The 16193-nt window shown below is 41.5% G+C and overlaps 1 protein-coding gene across 1 annotated transcript; it reads left to right on the top strand.

Moving 5' to 3' along the window:
- Positions 1–12010: 12010 nt before the first annotated feature.
- LOC146671345 (peroxisomal reductase activating PPAR-gamma-like) lies at positions 12011–16058 on the top strand. Its single transcript, XM_085403568.1, has 6 exons — positions 12011–12139; positions 12632–12806; positions 14527–14645; positions 14763–14859; positions 14958–15110; positions 15531–16058. Exons 2-5 carry the CDS (start codon positions 12653–12655, stop codon positions 15059–15061), a joined length of 474 nt encoding a protein of 157 aa, XP_085259694.1. The 5' UTR covers positions 12011–12139; positions 12632–12652; the 3' UTR covers positions 15062–15110; positions 15531–16058.
- Positions 16059–16193: the final 135 nt, after the last annotated feature.

Genomic DNA, 16193 nt, shown 5'->3' with positions numbered 1-16193 from the left:
TGGCGGAGGCAAAGGTAGGAAGGAGACAGCAACACTGGACAACCACAATCAATGAAGGAGGAAGACCACAGAACAGTTAAGTATCAGGCAGGATTTATTGGGTGCTTGCCTGGATAGTCAAATTTAACAACAGTAAAGAGGTGGGGGAGGAGGACTGGGCGGTTGATCCAAATCAAAGAAAGTAATAAAACAAAAAGAGGTCAGTAGCTTCCAGGGCCTAGCCTAACTGAAAGAAAAATGCAAAACAAAAGGCCTACCTAGCTACACGATAAAAGTCAGTGAAAACATACAAGGGTGGCATCAACCGCATAACCTAGTGTGACTAACAGAGTAAAATCTACAACCAGTGTATAGGGTACCCCGGCTTACCTGTCCAGCCTCCCACCACACACAACATAAAGATGCCTGTTCGCAAATGTTTGTCAAAGCAGAAGCCAGCAGCCACCAGCTGGCCAGGGAGCGGCTCATTTGTAGTGTTCCTTGGAGTGTGATTGGCCAACTGAGCCCAGTCCAGCCAATAGACACCTGCCAATCAACTTCGAACTGGCCAATCAGAGGAGGCCTGACGCCTGAAAGATGAATAGAACACAAAACAGAGTACAAAAGCAAAGCCACACCCCTTGGCACGTAACACTCTCACCCTTCAAAAACCAAACTTAGGGTTTGGTGACCTCTCTAAACAGCACGGGAGAGTGCGTCTGCTACAATGTTTTCTGAACCTTTTTTGTGATGGATTTTGAGGGTATAATTCTGAATAATCAGTGACCAACGCATAAGCCGCTGGTTGTGATTATACATCTTGGAGAGGAAAACTAAAGGGTTGTGATCTGTGAATACTTGGACTGACCTCTGACCTGACTCTGTATAGACTTCAAAATGTTGCAAGGCCCACAACAAAGCAAGGGTCTCCTTTTCAATGGTAGAATACCTGAGCTGGTGTTTGTCAAACTTCCGAGAGAAGTAACTCACAGGATGGTCAATGCCCTGGGTATCCTCCTGGAGAAGCACCGCTCCCGCCCCAACTGCGCTGGCATCTAGTCGAGCACTTTGAGGCTCAGCACCTCGTAACACCAACCCATCTTCATCTGGAGTAATCTCCACCTTGGTCACCGAAGCCATCGGAGACGTAACCACTTGCTCTTGGACCACAGATGGCACAGCTGAAGGTTCACGAGAGTTGTACAGCTTCATCATGTTGACATGACACACCCGAGTGGGACGTCTGCGATCCGGGGTCTGAATAATGTAGTTAGTCTTGCTGAGTTTTCTCTCTACAACATAAGGACCAGAGAACCTAACGGAGAGAGAGGAGCCGGGCACCGGAAGGAGAAGGAGCACTCTGTCACCTGGCAGAAATGAACGGTCAACAGCCCGCTGATCAAAGTGTCTCTTCATTTTCGCTTGTGACGTGGCTAATACGTTCCTGGTTAAGGAATAAGCCCTCTTCAACCTGTCATTCAGTGTCTTGACGTACTCTGGAAGGCTTTTGGTGTTGTCAACCGGTGTAGCCAGCCTCTCTTTAAAAACCTTCAAAGGACCCCTCATCTCACGCCCAAACACAAGCTCACTGGGACTAAATCCCAGAGATTCTTGGGTTGCTTCCCGACAGGCAAATAAAACAAGTGGAACACTTTCATCCCAGTCCCGTTGGGAACTATAACAGTGTTTCCTTAACATAGACTTCAAAGTCTGATGAAACCTCTCTAGTGCCCCCTGACTTTCAGGATGGTAAGAACTCGAGGTTATGTGTTCAATGCCTAATGTTTTCAGGGCTTGGGCAAACACTCTAGACTTAAAGTTAGTGCCTTGGTCTGTTTGCACAACCTTAGGCAGACCAAAGGTTGAAAAGAATCTCAACAGTGCTTTGACAACAATCTGAGCTGTTATTCTCCGTAGTGGGATTGCCTCGGGAAACCTGGTCGAAACGCACATGATCGTCAACAGAAACTGGTTTCCAGTTTTAGCTTTAGGTAGAGGCCCCACACAGTCAACAATCACTTTTTGAAATGGCTCCTCTACTACTGGGATAGGACAGAGAGGAGCGGGGGGGATTACTTGGTTTGGCTTGCCGGTCATTTGGCATACATGGCAAGTACGGCAGTATTGAACAACATCAGATTTCAGTCCGGGCCAGAAGAAATGTTTCAGAATTCTGGTGTATGTTTTATTAACCCCCAAATGTCCTGACCATGGATGGTCATGTGCTAAGGACAGTACCTGGGTACGATAAGCAGTAGGTACCACCACCTGATATACTGCAGACCAGTCAGCGTCTTCCGAGACCTCACTTGTCCATCTGCGCATCAGAAGACCTTCGTCAGAGAAGTAAGCCAGCTTTTTCCCTTTGGCATCCTGTTGACTGAGAGTGGAGGAATGACACTTGGACAGGGTTACATCATTTTTCTGTGCAATAATGAACTCCTCTCGGGAGACTGGCAAATCCAGAACTGGTTGTGTTTTGTCAGCAGGTGGAACTGTGGCCTGAACCTTAGATCCAGAGGTAAAGTTAATCACATCACCAACGGGATCTGACCTCATGAAGGAATCGGCCAAGTCAGGACCATACTTTTTTGTCTGGGCCCTCGTAACTACACAAGCTGGAAAGATGGCAGGCTGGTCTTGGGCTGAGTCAGAATCCCGGCTCAGCTCGGGTCTGTCTAACACTTCAGGAATGGGTATGACCTTGCCTCCAGCAAGGTCATTACCTAGGATGAAGTCAATGCCTGGTATGGGCAACGCAGAACGAATAGCCACTTTAACAACTCCGCTGACTAATGAAGACTGAATGTGAATAGTGTGCAAAGGGGCAGATACAAATCCGAGTTCTACTCCCTGGACAATAACACTGGACTGGCAAAATGACTCCTCAGAAAACGGTAAGACGTTTTCTCTAATGATGGACTGAGAGGCCCCTGTATCTCTCAGTATTTTTACTGGTTGTTGATCATTTGGATTCCCAGTCAGCGAAACCACTCCCTCTAGAATGAATGGTTTGAAACAGGGGTCAGGGTGGTTAGTGTTTGGTTGAAATGCCCTCCCAGTCTCTTTGGCTTTAATCAATCCCACCCCTTTTGGTTGTGAGGATAGTTGCTGTTTACGCTTTAATGCCTGACATTCTGCGATGAGATGACCCCTCTTGTGGCAATAAAAGCATTCACGCTCACCGTGGGGAGGCGAGGGCCCCCTCACTGGCCTCGCAGCAGAGCAACTAGACTCAAGCCGTGCTGAGCGCAAGGCAGTGGGCCTATCTGGATGGGAAACAGGGGTAAAAACATTCTTATGAGTTAGCACAAACTCATCGGCCAACACAGCTGCTTTGGACATGGACGTCACCTTCTGTTCGTTTAAGAACATTATGAGCCTCTCAGGTAATGAATTTTTAAAATCCTCCAGTAGCATTAACTCACGCAGCGACTCATACTCATCCCCAACTCCGTTAGCAGCGCACCATTTATCAAAAAGAGCCCCTTTTTCATGTGCAAACTCCACATATGTTTGACTGCTAGACTTCTTATGGTTCCTAAATTTCTGCCTGTAGGCCTCAGGTACCAGTTCGTAGGCACGTACAATTGTTTCCTTCAACACGTCGTATTTCATGCTTTGCTCTAGCGAAAGTGAAGCTACTACCTCCTGAGCTTTGCCCACTAATTTACACTGAAGTAATATGGGCCACATGTCTCTTGGCCATTTCAGAGCAGTAGCCACCTTTTCAAAAGCATTGAAGTACGAATCTACCTCAGTCTCACGAAAGGTAGGTACTAGGGCAATATGTTTGCTAACGTTAAAACTTTCCAGGGAGACTTTCGGGATTTCTTTAGTGGCATCTGTTTTCTGTCCTGATGACACCCTCAGTGCTTCTACTTCAAGCTGCTTTAACCTGACTTCCTTTTCAGCTTCTATCTCCAGCCTACGGACCTCCAGCCGGAGATCATAATCCGCTTTACGCACCTTATCCTTCTCTTGTGCCTCCAACTGTAAACGCAGTAAGCGAACCTTAAGCTTTGCATCACTGCTAGATGTTTGGGATTCTGGAGTGAAAGGCTTAAAGCGAGGCAGAGTTTGGGGAGCCGCATCAGAGTTAACTTGGGCACCCGGAGGTGTAGCAGGCAGCGCTTGCTCATCAGTTCTCTCTGGAGAAGCTAGATCAGCAGAGGCACCAGGGGAAACTGAAGGGTCCTGAGAAGGCACCCCAGCTGGAACAGGGCTGATTAAAATCCCCAACTCGAATAATCCCTCCAACAAAGCCTGCTTAATATCCTTCTTCACTCCATACTTTGGTACGGAAAGGTTATACTGGGCAGCAATACTCAACAGGTCGTCTTTGCGACACAAGTCAACTTTGTCAACGCTAGGGTGACTAACAAAACCAGGCAGGTCGAAACTCATCTCCGGCTGATACTATGAAACGTAGACACCCTAAAATCACGGCACCGTCCTCATTAATACAGGTTGTCCACCACATACAACGATCCCGGACGAGCCCCCACTTGTGTTACGTCCCCCCCACCATGGCGGAGGCAAAGGTAGGAAGGAGACAGCAACACTGGACAACCACAATCAATGAAGGAGGAAGACCACAGAACAGTTAAGTATCAGGCAGGATTTATTGGGTGCTTGCCTGGATAGTCAAATTTAACAACAGTAAAGAGGTGGGGGAGGAGGACTGGGCGGTTGATCCAAATCAAAGAAAGTAATAAAACAAAAAGAGGTCAGTAGCTTCCAGGGCCTAGCCTAACTGAAAGAAAAATGCAAAACAAAAGGCCTACCTAGCTACACGATAAAAGTCAGTGAAAACATACAAGGGTGGCATCAACCGCATAACCTAGTGTGACTAACAGAGTAAAATCTACAACCAGTGTATAGGGTACCCCGGCTTACCTGTCCAGCCTCCCACCACACACAACATAAAGATGCCTGTTCGCAAATGTTTGTCAAAGCAGAAGCCAGCAGCCACCAGCTGGCCAGGGAGCGGCTCATTTGTAGTGTTCCTTGGAGTGTGATTGGCCAACTGAGCCCAGTCCAGCCAATAGACACCTGCCAATCAACTTCGAACTGGCCAATCAGAGGAGGCCTGACGCCTGAAAGATGAATAGAACACAAAACAGAGTACAAAAGCAAAGCCACACCCCTTGGCACGTAACAGATGTTTTTAAAATTTAGTAATATTTAATACTATATTGCATCATGGCAAAACAACAGTCTCCTCAAGCTGCTTTATACTGTAAGGTGAAAACACTACAGAAAAAGCCAGAAAACCCCAACAATCCAAAGATCCCCTTTGAGCAAGCACTGGGCGACAGTGGGGAGGAAAAACTCCCTTTAGGAAGAAACCTCCGGCAGAACCAGGCTCAAGAAGGGGCGGCCATCTGCTGCGACCGGTTGGGGGTGATGGAAAGAGAATAGAGGGAGACAAGATGAAGTATACTTCTAATGGCCTATTCCAATTGGTGGTAATACATCATAAGAATTGAGGAAAGGTGGTGTTGATGGAGACTCTGGGGAAGGCCTTCGTCTGCCAGGGTGTTTTGGAGCCACTTGAATAAATTTAGTTTGCACTGGAGGTGGACGAGGTTTAATCTGTGGAAAGATCTGAGACGGAGTCTCCCCATAACATCTCCCCATCACGCCTCTATGGACCAACGGTGCGAGCTTTTGTCCTTTCTGTTTTTCTAATTTAAGCTGGAGTTGAACGTCTTTCACTCTAGATTTTAGATGACCTATCTCTTTTTCTTCATTGCCAGCTTTTCTAATCATCTGGTTCACTGGTCCAATGAGCTCCTGTTTTTGTTTGAATAAAGCGTATTCGGAAGACTTTACCATATCATTGTACTGCTTTTTAAATGATTCCAGCTCCCGTGTTTTATCTAGTAAAGCTGCATCTAGATCCTTGCATCTGGTACGTAGACAGTTCAGCTGTTTTTCAAGAAACTCCTTCGTTGTTCCAACAAAGGGGATGCCTTCCACACCGTCTACGTATTTCTTTTTCAAGTTGAGGAATTTATCCCTAAATTCCACCTTTTCTTTTTCTCTGAAGTGACCTGCATGTGGAAATGCCTTTTCAAAGGACAAAACGCACTGGTACAATTCCTCTTGGAAGTGGCGCTTTTTCTTTTCCAGGCAATTCGTTTTGTGTGTGAATATTTCTGTTTGCTTTTTTGTGGCGCGCAGTTGCTCTTCCAGTGAGATCTTTTCAGCCAGTGCCTGATTGTGTGCCGTTTTTACTTTATACCTGTCCACTGCTGTCTTTCTGTGTTCTTCCTTCTCTTTACTTAGGGCCTTTTTTATGTCTTCATTTTTCTTTTTCAGAGAATTATTTTCATCTTCGACCCCAGCCTTCGTTTTCTTTTCAAAGGCCAGAGCCCTAATATTTCTCTGACATTTTTGTTTCATCTCCATTTGCTGGGCCGTTTTTTCGTTGATGGTCTTCCCCATTTGAGCTTTCTCATCTGTTAAATCTTTCACCGTTTTGCCTATTAATTTGTTTTGGTCCTGCAGCTTTGCATTATGCGTCAAAAGGCCCTCGATCCAAAACTGCGAGGATTTATGTTCCTCCTCACGTTCTTTGACTGCATTGATGCTCACACTTTTACCAATTTCCACTTTCTTCTCAAGCTTTGCAATATATTTATCATAAATGCCTATGACGATTTTTAACTTTGTTTCTGCAGCATATGCTTTGTCTGTGAGTTTTGATGTATTTTCGTCGTAAAATTGCTGCATCCGATTTTTCTCCTCTTTGTGGCGTTTCACCAGTAAGTCGACGACTTGGCTGTTGTGAAACTGCTGACGCGCAACTTTTTCTTTTTCTGTTTCCAGCAGTGCTTGCAGCACTTCAACATCTTCTTCATGTTTCCTATTAAGTTCAGCCAGCGTTTTCTCCGTCTCTGCGCGGAACTTTATGAGAGCTTCGTTGTCATCTTTTATCGAGTCCAACCTGTCTGAGATACTAGTCCTGTCGTCCACAACAGAAGACAGCATCTCATTATTCTGCCAAAGTTCTTTGTTTTCTTTAGTTAGATCCTCGATCCGTTTGTTCTTGATTGTGTCCTGTTTTTTGAAGTAGTCAAGCTCAGTTTTAAGCTTTTCAACTTCATCAATCATTGGCTGCAGTCTTTGGTCGAACTGTCTGGCATATGTTTCTTTTTCACTTTTTTTAACCATTGCTTTCAAGAAATTAACATTTCTGTCTTTGTTAGGTTTCGAAGTCATTTCTGCTTTTTTATGTGCTGTATCACTCCAACAAAACGATAGCTCAATGAATTCCCTTTGACAGCTTTCCTCTATTTATAGACTTGAACATCAAAGGATGAAAGGACTGTCACTATGACATCACCACGTTCTGTGACGTAATGTCATTAAACGGCACCACGTTCTGTGGTAATAGGGCTTTGGAGCGTGATGTCACGGGGGTGGGCGTGGAAAGGATTTTGGGGGTCTAAACAAAGCGTGTCTTTTTTTTTTTTAAACTTTATTTATCAAACAATGAGTATACAATATACGAACAGATGAAGTATACAAAACAACAGAACATGAACACAAAAAGCCAAGGGTAAAAGAAAAAGGTAACAATTATAAGAATACACGCAAAAATTCACATACATATATTGTTTTGAGAGCCTTTTTGTTGCTGGAGTCTGATATTGATTGTATGTACATTTCCACATCCTTAAAATAATGACAGAAATATGGTGTTTTGTTAGTAAACTTACATTTATGGATCAAAAATTTAGCTAAAAGTATTAAGAAATTTATCATAAATTTTTTTTTCTCATACTTCTTGGGGAACTTAAAGAAACAGAATAAAACATTTTCCCATCGTAAAGAAAACTCCCTTAAAATATGGACAATAACAAACCTGCTAAATTCCTTCCAGAATCTCTTTGTAAAAGAACAGTACCAAAAAAGATGTGTCACAGTTTCTGGATGATCCCCACAGAAAGTACAATTAGTATTTATGTCCCTTTTAAATTTGACCATGTAGTGACTGGCTGGATAACATTTATGTAGAATTTTAAAAGAGACTTATTTCACCTTATTTACAATCAAATATTTATGGGGGACCATCCAGACTGTCTTCCACTTGATATCTGGAACATATCGGTTCCAATAAGATGTTATATATGGGAGAGAGACGATATCTTCTTGGAATAAACTACGTATTCTCTTATTGCTGTTACCAAGTTCCTATGAAAAGCAGATTTTTCCTATTGGTGACTCAGCTGGATCGGGGAGAGTGACTGAGGTAGATATTAAGCTGTCAGTGTTTTTATATAACATTAAAGTCCCTGAGGGTATGGCACCAAGCACCATTGAGAATTCCTGAACACTGATTGGAAAATTATATAGTGCAATAAAGTCGTTGTAAGTAAGTAGTTGTCCCTCTTTATTAACCAGCTGAGCCACCAATAGGATCCCATTTTGGACCCAAGTTTCCAGGAAAAGTGATTTATTTTTCTATAAAATATCTCTGTTGTTCCAGATAAGGTATTTGTGAGGTGAGAAGTTGTGTTTATAAATGAGGGTCCACGCTAAGAGGACCTGCTTATGGAAGGATGAAAGCTTTACAGGGAGTTTCTCACCATTGTAATTACAATTTAAAATAAAATTAAAGCCACCAAAATGAGAGAAAATATAATATGGTATAAAGTTCCAGATAGAGGTAGTTTTTAAGAAAATGTTTAGCCCAATTAATTTTGAAAGTGTTATTTAAAGTAGAAAAGTCTAAGACGTTAAGCCCACCTGATTCGTACTTATTCATCACAACAGTTTTTCTAATATAATGCGTACGGTTTTTCCATATAAAATTAAAGAGCATACGGTCAATATCTTTACTAATTTTCTTATCCAGATGTAAGGAGAGAGCAGCATATGTTAATCGGGATATCCCTTCTGCTTTAGTAATTAACACTCTACCTTTCAAAGACAAGTCCCTTTGCAGCCACTGGTTGAACTTTTTTAGGGTTTTCTGTATAATTGGAGTGAAGTTTGAAGAGCATCTTGATTTTTGGTCTTTGGATATTAACAGTCCCAAGTATGTGACTTCTTGTTTAACAGAGATATTACAGATAGTATTTGCAGGGCAGTCTTTAATTGCTAGTAACTCACACTTTTTTAGATTTAGGCATAAACCAGAGGCCTCAGAGAAATCACTAATCACAGTAAGGGCTGCAGGGATTTGGTTTGCATTCTTCAAGAAGAGTGTGGTGTCATTGGTTAACTGGCTGATGACGAGCTCCTTATCAGCTATGGTGATTCCTTGTACAACACTGTTTGAACTATTAGTTGCAAGAATTTGTGTACAAAGTAAAAATAAATATGGTGAAATAGGACATCCTTGGCGAATAGCACGTTTCAGGTCAAATCTCGGGGTGGAGCCGTTAATTATTTTAATAGAACTATTGCCATTTGTGTATAAGATTTTGACAGCTTTACAGAAAAACTTGCCAAAGCCAAATTTTTCCAAAGAGTGGAATATAAATTGATGTTCAATTGTATCAAAAGCCTTGTTAAAATCCAGGAAGACAATGAAGCTATTGTCAGGTACCAGATCAGAGTAATCAAGTAAATCCAAAACCAGTCAGTCTAATGTTATTAGAAATGTGTCTGTTTCTCATAAGTCGTCCTCAACATCTTGCATTTCCATCCCCTGTTTCTGACTCCCTGCCGTCTGTCTTCTCCTTGAAATTCTTCTGTAATGAAACCTGCAATCACCAATGAGTCAGCTGAATGGCTGGCTTATCATTTTAACTGTAACACTGTTCAATCTCAACTTTGCACCTACCGTTTTCATCATTTATGTCACAAGCATTTGTAAGTGCAATTTGTTTGGAGGCACAATCGTCTAATTTTTGTGTGTGTGACAACATTTCTGCATCTCAAGAACGGTTTAGTTTGGACTACTTGCACAATTTTGCGCTTTAAACTGACCTGCAATTTCGTTTGACTAAAAACTTCACAGCAGACATTTGCCCAAATTTCTGGAAGCTTTCTGGGGTGAACACAGCCTCTCATCAGTTTAATATATGAAGTGCCAGATCTTTATTGCATGTCCACATCTCCACTCATGTGACTGAGGCCTGGTATCAGCTTGGCATCCTTTCATCTCTCTAGCCTTTTAGTTAATTATGCCTTACTAAAAACGTGTACAACAGAGAGCACAATCTGTGATTAGGTATTGAAACAGCTGTTTACTCCCCAGATGTTTGTGTCCTCAAAGAAATTCCATTTTGATTTATGTGAATGTATTGTGCAGGTACTTTCTCTGCTTCGCCCTCATTGCTTGCTTTATCTGAGAACATAATCTGCCTTCTTTTAGCTTGGGGTAGGCCTCACTTTATGTTTTAAATTAAAAAGCTTGAAGACAAAGTGAACTCTGGACAAGCGTGCGGCCTACCTGAAGCCCAGGTGGGCTTGTTGATAATCACATTTTCACACTCATCTCGGGGCACATCCGTGGTGTTCTGGTGCCAGCCTGTCCCCTCTGTTTTTGTGGGGGTTTTCCCCACATACGAAAATGGCCGCTTCTGCCTGGAGGGAGTTTTTTATTTTTGCTTTGCAGCTGCACAGGATCTGTTTTAAACACTTCTATTTTAGGCAATTTTATAATATTTTAGACGACAGCACATAAAACACTGTTTGCTTGGACTGAAAACTGACTCACAAACAGGTTAGAGGCTCCACCCATAGAAGACCTGCAGGGAAAGATTTAATTAAAGATGCATCAACAACTATAACAAAAAAAGAATCCTATTAGACATGATTTTAAAAAAACAAAACAGTTATAGTCCCTGTTTACAACACCACACAGGTTGGAAACTAATTCTTGCAAAAATAATGCTTTCTACACAATTGCCCCAAGGGATCAATAAACTATTCTGATTCTGAAAGTCCAGATCACAATCCACACAACGGTGTATTCTTGGTATCCTTGGGAAATGTGTTGGATAGGTCTCAAATGTGGCCGGAACTCACATCTACATCAGAAGTCACATGAGATGATAAACCGTACCTTGATTTGATTTATAAATCAGAGTGTTATGGTCAGACGAAGCAAAGATTGACCTGTTTGGCCACAATGACAAGAGGTAAGTTCAGGGCAGTAATGTTGAGTCTTTAAAACTTAGTAACAGTGTTAACCAGGGTGGTAGCATCAATAGCTACAAAAAGCATCTGGTTGAAGTGCAACTTACTAAAGGACATTTAACCAAATATTACTGGGGGTGTATGTATATATTTGGGCCTATATATACTTTTGACCCTGTGTGGATTAGAGAAAATCCAAAATAAAGAAGTCTTTTTTTAAAAGTCATTAAAGATGTACGCTGTATAATCATCCCTTGAAAAAAATGTTACATTAAAATCGTTTATAATTATATTTATAAAGCACAAATTTTAACTTGCAACAGCCTTAGAGGTACATACGTTTGACCTCGTGTAACCTTGGATTAGAGAAAGTTCAAAACCAGTTCAAACTTGTTTACCTAATTTTTGTTCATTTTAAAGAAATTAAAAATGTGTGCTGTACAATCATTTCACCCAGGACAATTCAAAGAGATCATGAAATTAAAGTCCATAGTGAGTCCCTGTAAACTTCTGACCTCAGCTGTATTTATTCACACTCAGGATGTCTGCATGACTCTGAGTCAACTTCCTGTGTTTGTGATGCAATTTCCATTCTGAACTTCTGAAGAATATGACCCTGACAAATACCCTACATTTTGTAATAAATAATAAAAATAAAGTAAACTAAAACTAAGAATTTTTAAATAATTAAAAAGAAAAACTGAAATGAGATGTAGAGCACACTTCTAATGGATCATGTAGCAATGAAGAAGATAGCAGCTGATTAAATAGGCACTAGTGGTTTAAAAAGACCTCTAAATATAAATGTAAAGCATTAATATAGCAAATTATCAAATTATGAGCTTTACGAGAAATAATAGCTTATTTCCTTATTTGTTAATCATTTGAAAGAGCGCATTTTGTTAAGTGCATACTCCAGATCAGACGGTGGCGCTAAAGCGACCAAAAGCTGTTTTTCTAACCGTCAATAAAGACAAAACAGAAGGAAGAAGATCAGCTAAAAGAAGAGGAGACACATTGACACACTACTGCTGCTCTGCTCAGCAGCTCGGCTCAGGTGAGACCTGTAAAAAACAGAACTACAAACCAACACTTGTTAGTATTTGCTAGAGATGCTAGCTGTTGTTAGCTTTAGCCTCAGTAGCCGTTATTTTGACACTGCCTGCGCAGAACAAGCTAGTGCTAAACCCAGTGTGTGCATGTGCAAGGTGTTCACCTGGCATACTGAACTGTACTTTTTAACCATGCGAATATTAATGTGCTAAGTGATGCATGTATTTAGTTAACATTTGCTTAATAAGATTGTCCGAAGTCTGGTGATATCAAGTTATTGGTTGTTGCTAGCAGGTGGGGCTTAAGTGGTTAAGAAGATAAAGGAAGATCCATAACTCCTACTGTTCTTATTACAATGAATTACCATTTAATTCCCCCGCTTTTTTGGCTGTATGTGTGTTTATTATTGTCATGTTGGTAGTTGCATTCAGATGGACTTTAAAGGTACAGTAAGTAATTTCTTATAAGGTATTTACTGTTTATTTTTTACCTGCAGGTAGCTGGTGATTGCCAAGTAATGGAGCGTGTGATGGGAGGAGGAATGCTACCGGTGGTTTTAACCGGTTTGGGAGTCGTATTGTTGTACCGGATACTTGTACGTCTCAGAAAAGGGGCTTCAGTCCAAGGTGCTGTAGTGGTCATAACTGGGGCCAGCTCTGGGCTCGGGAAAGGTCAGCCTCCATTCATTCATTTCAGCTTACATGTGCAAACTCTCTAAACCATACTGCTTTAGTGCTAGTAGGCTTTTATTTAGATAATGTGCAATCTCATTCTTCAGTGTTGTTGTGCAGATGCCAACATGTAGTTGTAGTTCTTTATCAGATTTGGACATTGTACTGCCCGTTGGTTGTCTCGGACCAGTCTGCGTGCGATCAATGGGAAATTAGGATTTAAACATATATACGTATACATGAATCATTTTGTCCCATTTCAGACACCAAACACTCTTTGATAAATTCCTGGTCAGAGAGTGGATTCCTGATTTTTGTAGGAAACCACAATACAAATTTGTCACTTCTATTTTGAACATGAATGCTATTTTTTTACTTTACAAACACATGTTTGTGAGCGAATGCATCTCCTCTGTAAGTGTGCCTGATCTTTTGTTTCTGAGAGTTTCTAGCCCCGAAAGATGTCAGCTGACCTTTAAAAACAGGAAAGATTGATACGGAGTGTAGAGTTTTTAACAGGACGTAGACTTCTAAATATTTAATTACTGAAGTCAGAGGTAAAGCCATGTGTTTAGTTTGTGGAGAGCAGAGTGCTCTGTTTATGGATTACAGATTGAATCCCCTTTGTGAGACTAAACAGAGAGAGAAAAGAGCTGGACTGTTGCTAGCAAATCTGCGAAAAGCAACAGGACTTTTCACTAAGCCTCACACATCCAGGGATGGAGCAGGCAAGACCAGCTTTGTGATTTCAAACAAGCCATCCTCTGAGGAGTTTATCAAAGAGTGCTTGGTGGCTGTGGATGACAGTTGTGATGACCCAGCCCTGTTAATGAATTTTTTACATGGGACAACGAAAAGTGTCAAGTGTGTGATCATGTATAAGTTGTATAGTGTTAATGTTTTATTTTGGGAACAGAATGGTGTGTATGTGTAAGTTTGGTGATGGAGTTTTTATTATGAATGAATGATGAATTTTTATGAATTATTATGTCTATTTTTATGCTTAAGGACAACAGATGGAAATTAGCCCTTGGCTATAATCTGGTATGTTTACATTCATGTAATTTTTTTTTTTTACATTTATGTTCATTAACATGCACTGTCCTAAATAAATAAATAAATAAAAGAGTTTAGCAGCCACAGGCTCAGTAAAAGGGACTACCAAAGTTTGTTTGTTTGTAAACAACTTACACCTGTCAAAATCTGACAGGGAAAAATGTGGGACTTTTAAAGCAGATGCAAGATAAAGTGACTGAAATGAAGCCAGAAGTAAAATTGCTTTTTTTTTCGCTGAATCGTACAGCAGAAGGTGTTGTGCAAGTCAGTGAACCATGCTGTTGGTGTTGTAACTAAAACCGTTAACTTCAGTTTGTTGCACTGTTGATTCACTGGATGTAGAAACTCAAGACGGACTAGATTCCTGTAGCTGAGCAAGAAAAAATAATTAAAAATAGCAATAGCACTTATTTTAAAATAAAGTTAAGTCTTTTAAATTTTGCAAAAATATGGACATTTTGTGCACAATTGTTTTGGGGAATGTTTATTATATCATGATAAAAATGTTAGCAGTTTTCTTCTATGCTTATTTCAGTTTTATAAAGTGCTCCTGGTAAGAATTAAAGAGATACTGAGCAGATTTGAGTTCAGCTTAGTGGTGTGGCTCTCTGCACCCACCCCTGTTTTATGCTCACTAATCTACAACGAGAATTCTGCATTGTAGAGTCTGCGCGGGTCTTCCACGCTGCAGGTGCACGGCTTGTGCTGTGTGGACGTGACGCAGCTCGCCTGCAGCAGGTGGTCCAAGAACTAACAGCGAGTTCAGCAAACACACAGAAACTGGTATGTATATACACACAAAGGAGTAACACAATAAAGTCTGGTCTGTCTGAACTATAGCTTAGCCTCTAAGGATCCATATGTAAAGAGTCGTTTTGTTTCGCTTTGGTTATCCACCAGATTCACACTCCCTGTACTGTTGTCTTCGACCTGGCTAAAACGGACACGGTGATTAGCAGCGTCCAGGGGAAGATAGCCATTCCTTACCGGTCAGCCTGTAAGTCGTCTTTGATTAATGCAAACAAACACAACATGAGTTTGCCAGCAGGAGGAGGGTAACTAAAGCAAGCGTCTGATTTGTCTCATGCTGGTCAGATGCTGCGTCCAAGCACGCCACCCAGGCCTACTTCGACTGCTTGCGGGCAGAGATGGAGCGCTACGGGATCCCAGTGACTGTGATCAGCCCCGGGTACATCTGAACCAACCTGTCGATCAATGCTGTCACAGGAGATGGATCCAAGTATGGAGGTGAGGCAGTGAGAGGATGGAACAAAAGAGTAACAGTAGCAAAAGCAGCATTTTTAAGAGTCAGCTGGTAACAGGTGATAAATCTCAGAGTTATTAAGGTGGTGTTGGAATGTGTGTGGATCTTTGATGCCAGCTGGGATTTTGTGTTTTCTTACGGATTTTTTTTTTGACTAAATAAGGAAAAGACTACAAGCCAAATGGATTTTTATAACTAAATAATAAAAGTAAGAAGCAACATAACCAGAGTAATTTATAAGTTATTGTAGGGTCTTTCTTACCTTACATTAAAAAGCACCTCGAGGCAACTGCTGTTGTGATTTGGTACTATATAAATAAAAGTAATTTGAATTAATTGAAGTAATCTGTACTCTCTTGTATCAATGATGCAACATGTCTCTTGTCTTTGCAACTACCGCTCAGTATTGGACAGAACTACAGCTACGGGCTGGGACCCCAGGGACGTGGCGTGGGAAGTCCTAAAGGCTGTTCGTCAGCAAAGTAAAGACGTGGTTTTGGCCGGCCCTCTGCCCACTGCTGCAGTATACCTCCGCACACTCTGGCCTGCACTTTTCTTCAAGCTCATGTCCTCGCGCGCTCGAAAGGAGCAAAAACCTAAGGATAAGTGATGTTCGAGCTGGTGAGGTCTAGGACCTGAAATAAGCAAGACTTTGGAGGAAATGAGGAGATCTGTTTTATAACATCTGGGACAGAGCTGGAGTGGGTTTTTGTACTATTCATTGTTTAATGTCTAATTTACATGTTGATATTGTCTGTCATGTCTGAGAAACTTTTACCCTTCCCACCCAAAAACAACAAAAATTGTTGGCAAAAGCCTGCAGTATCACATTTTGCAGGCTGGTGAGAAGAGATGGTTTAATTTGAACTCCATAATTTGGGACTCCTGATGCAAACAGAACAGCTTAAATAAACCAAACTGTGGTAAAGGAATCATGTCTGATGTTTTGGCAGAATGTCTACCCACAACTGTGTCACTTACTCTCCTTTAAAATATCTACTGTGGTTACAAAGTCAACGTTTGCCAACAATTTCTCATTGAAAAATGGTGCAGCACCCGACCTGTTT

This window comes from Rhamphochromis longiceps, linkage group LG4 (assembly GCF_057381845.1).
Source record: "Rhamphochromis longiceps isolate RC_006_pf linkage group LG4, R_longiceps_female_GT1.1, whole genome shotgun sequence".
NCBI lineage: Eukaryota > Metazoa > Chordata > Actinopteri > Cichliformes > Cichlidae > Rhamphochromis > Rhamphochromis longiceps.
This window is presented reverse-complemented; position numbering and strand designations above follow the sequence as displayed.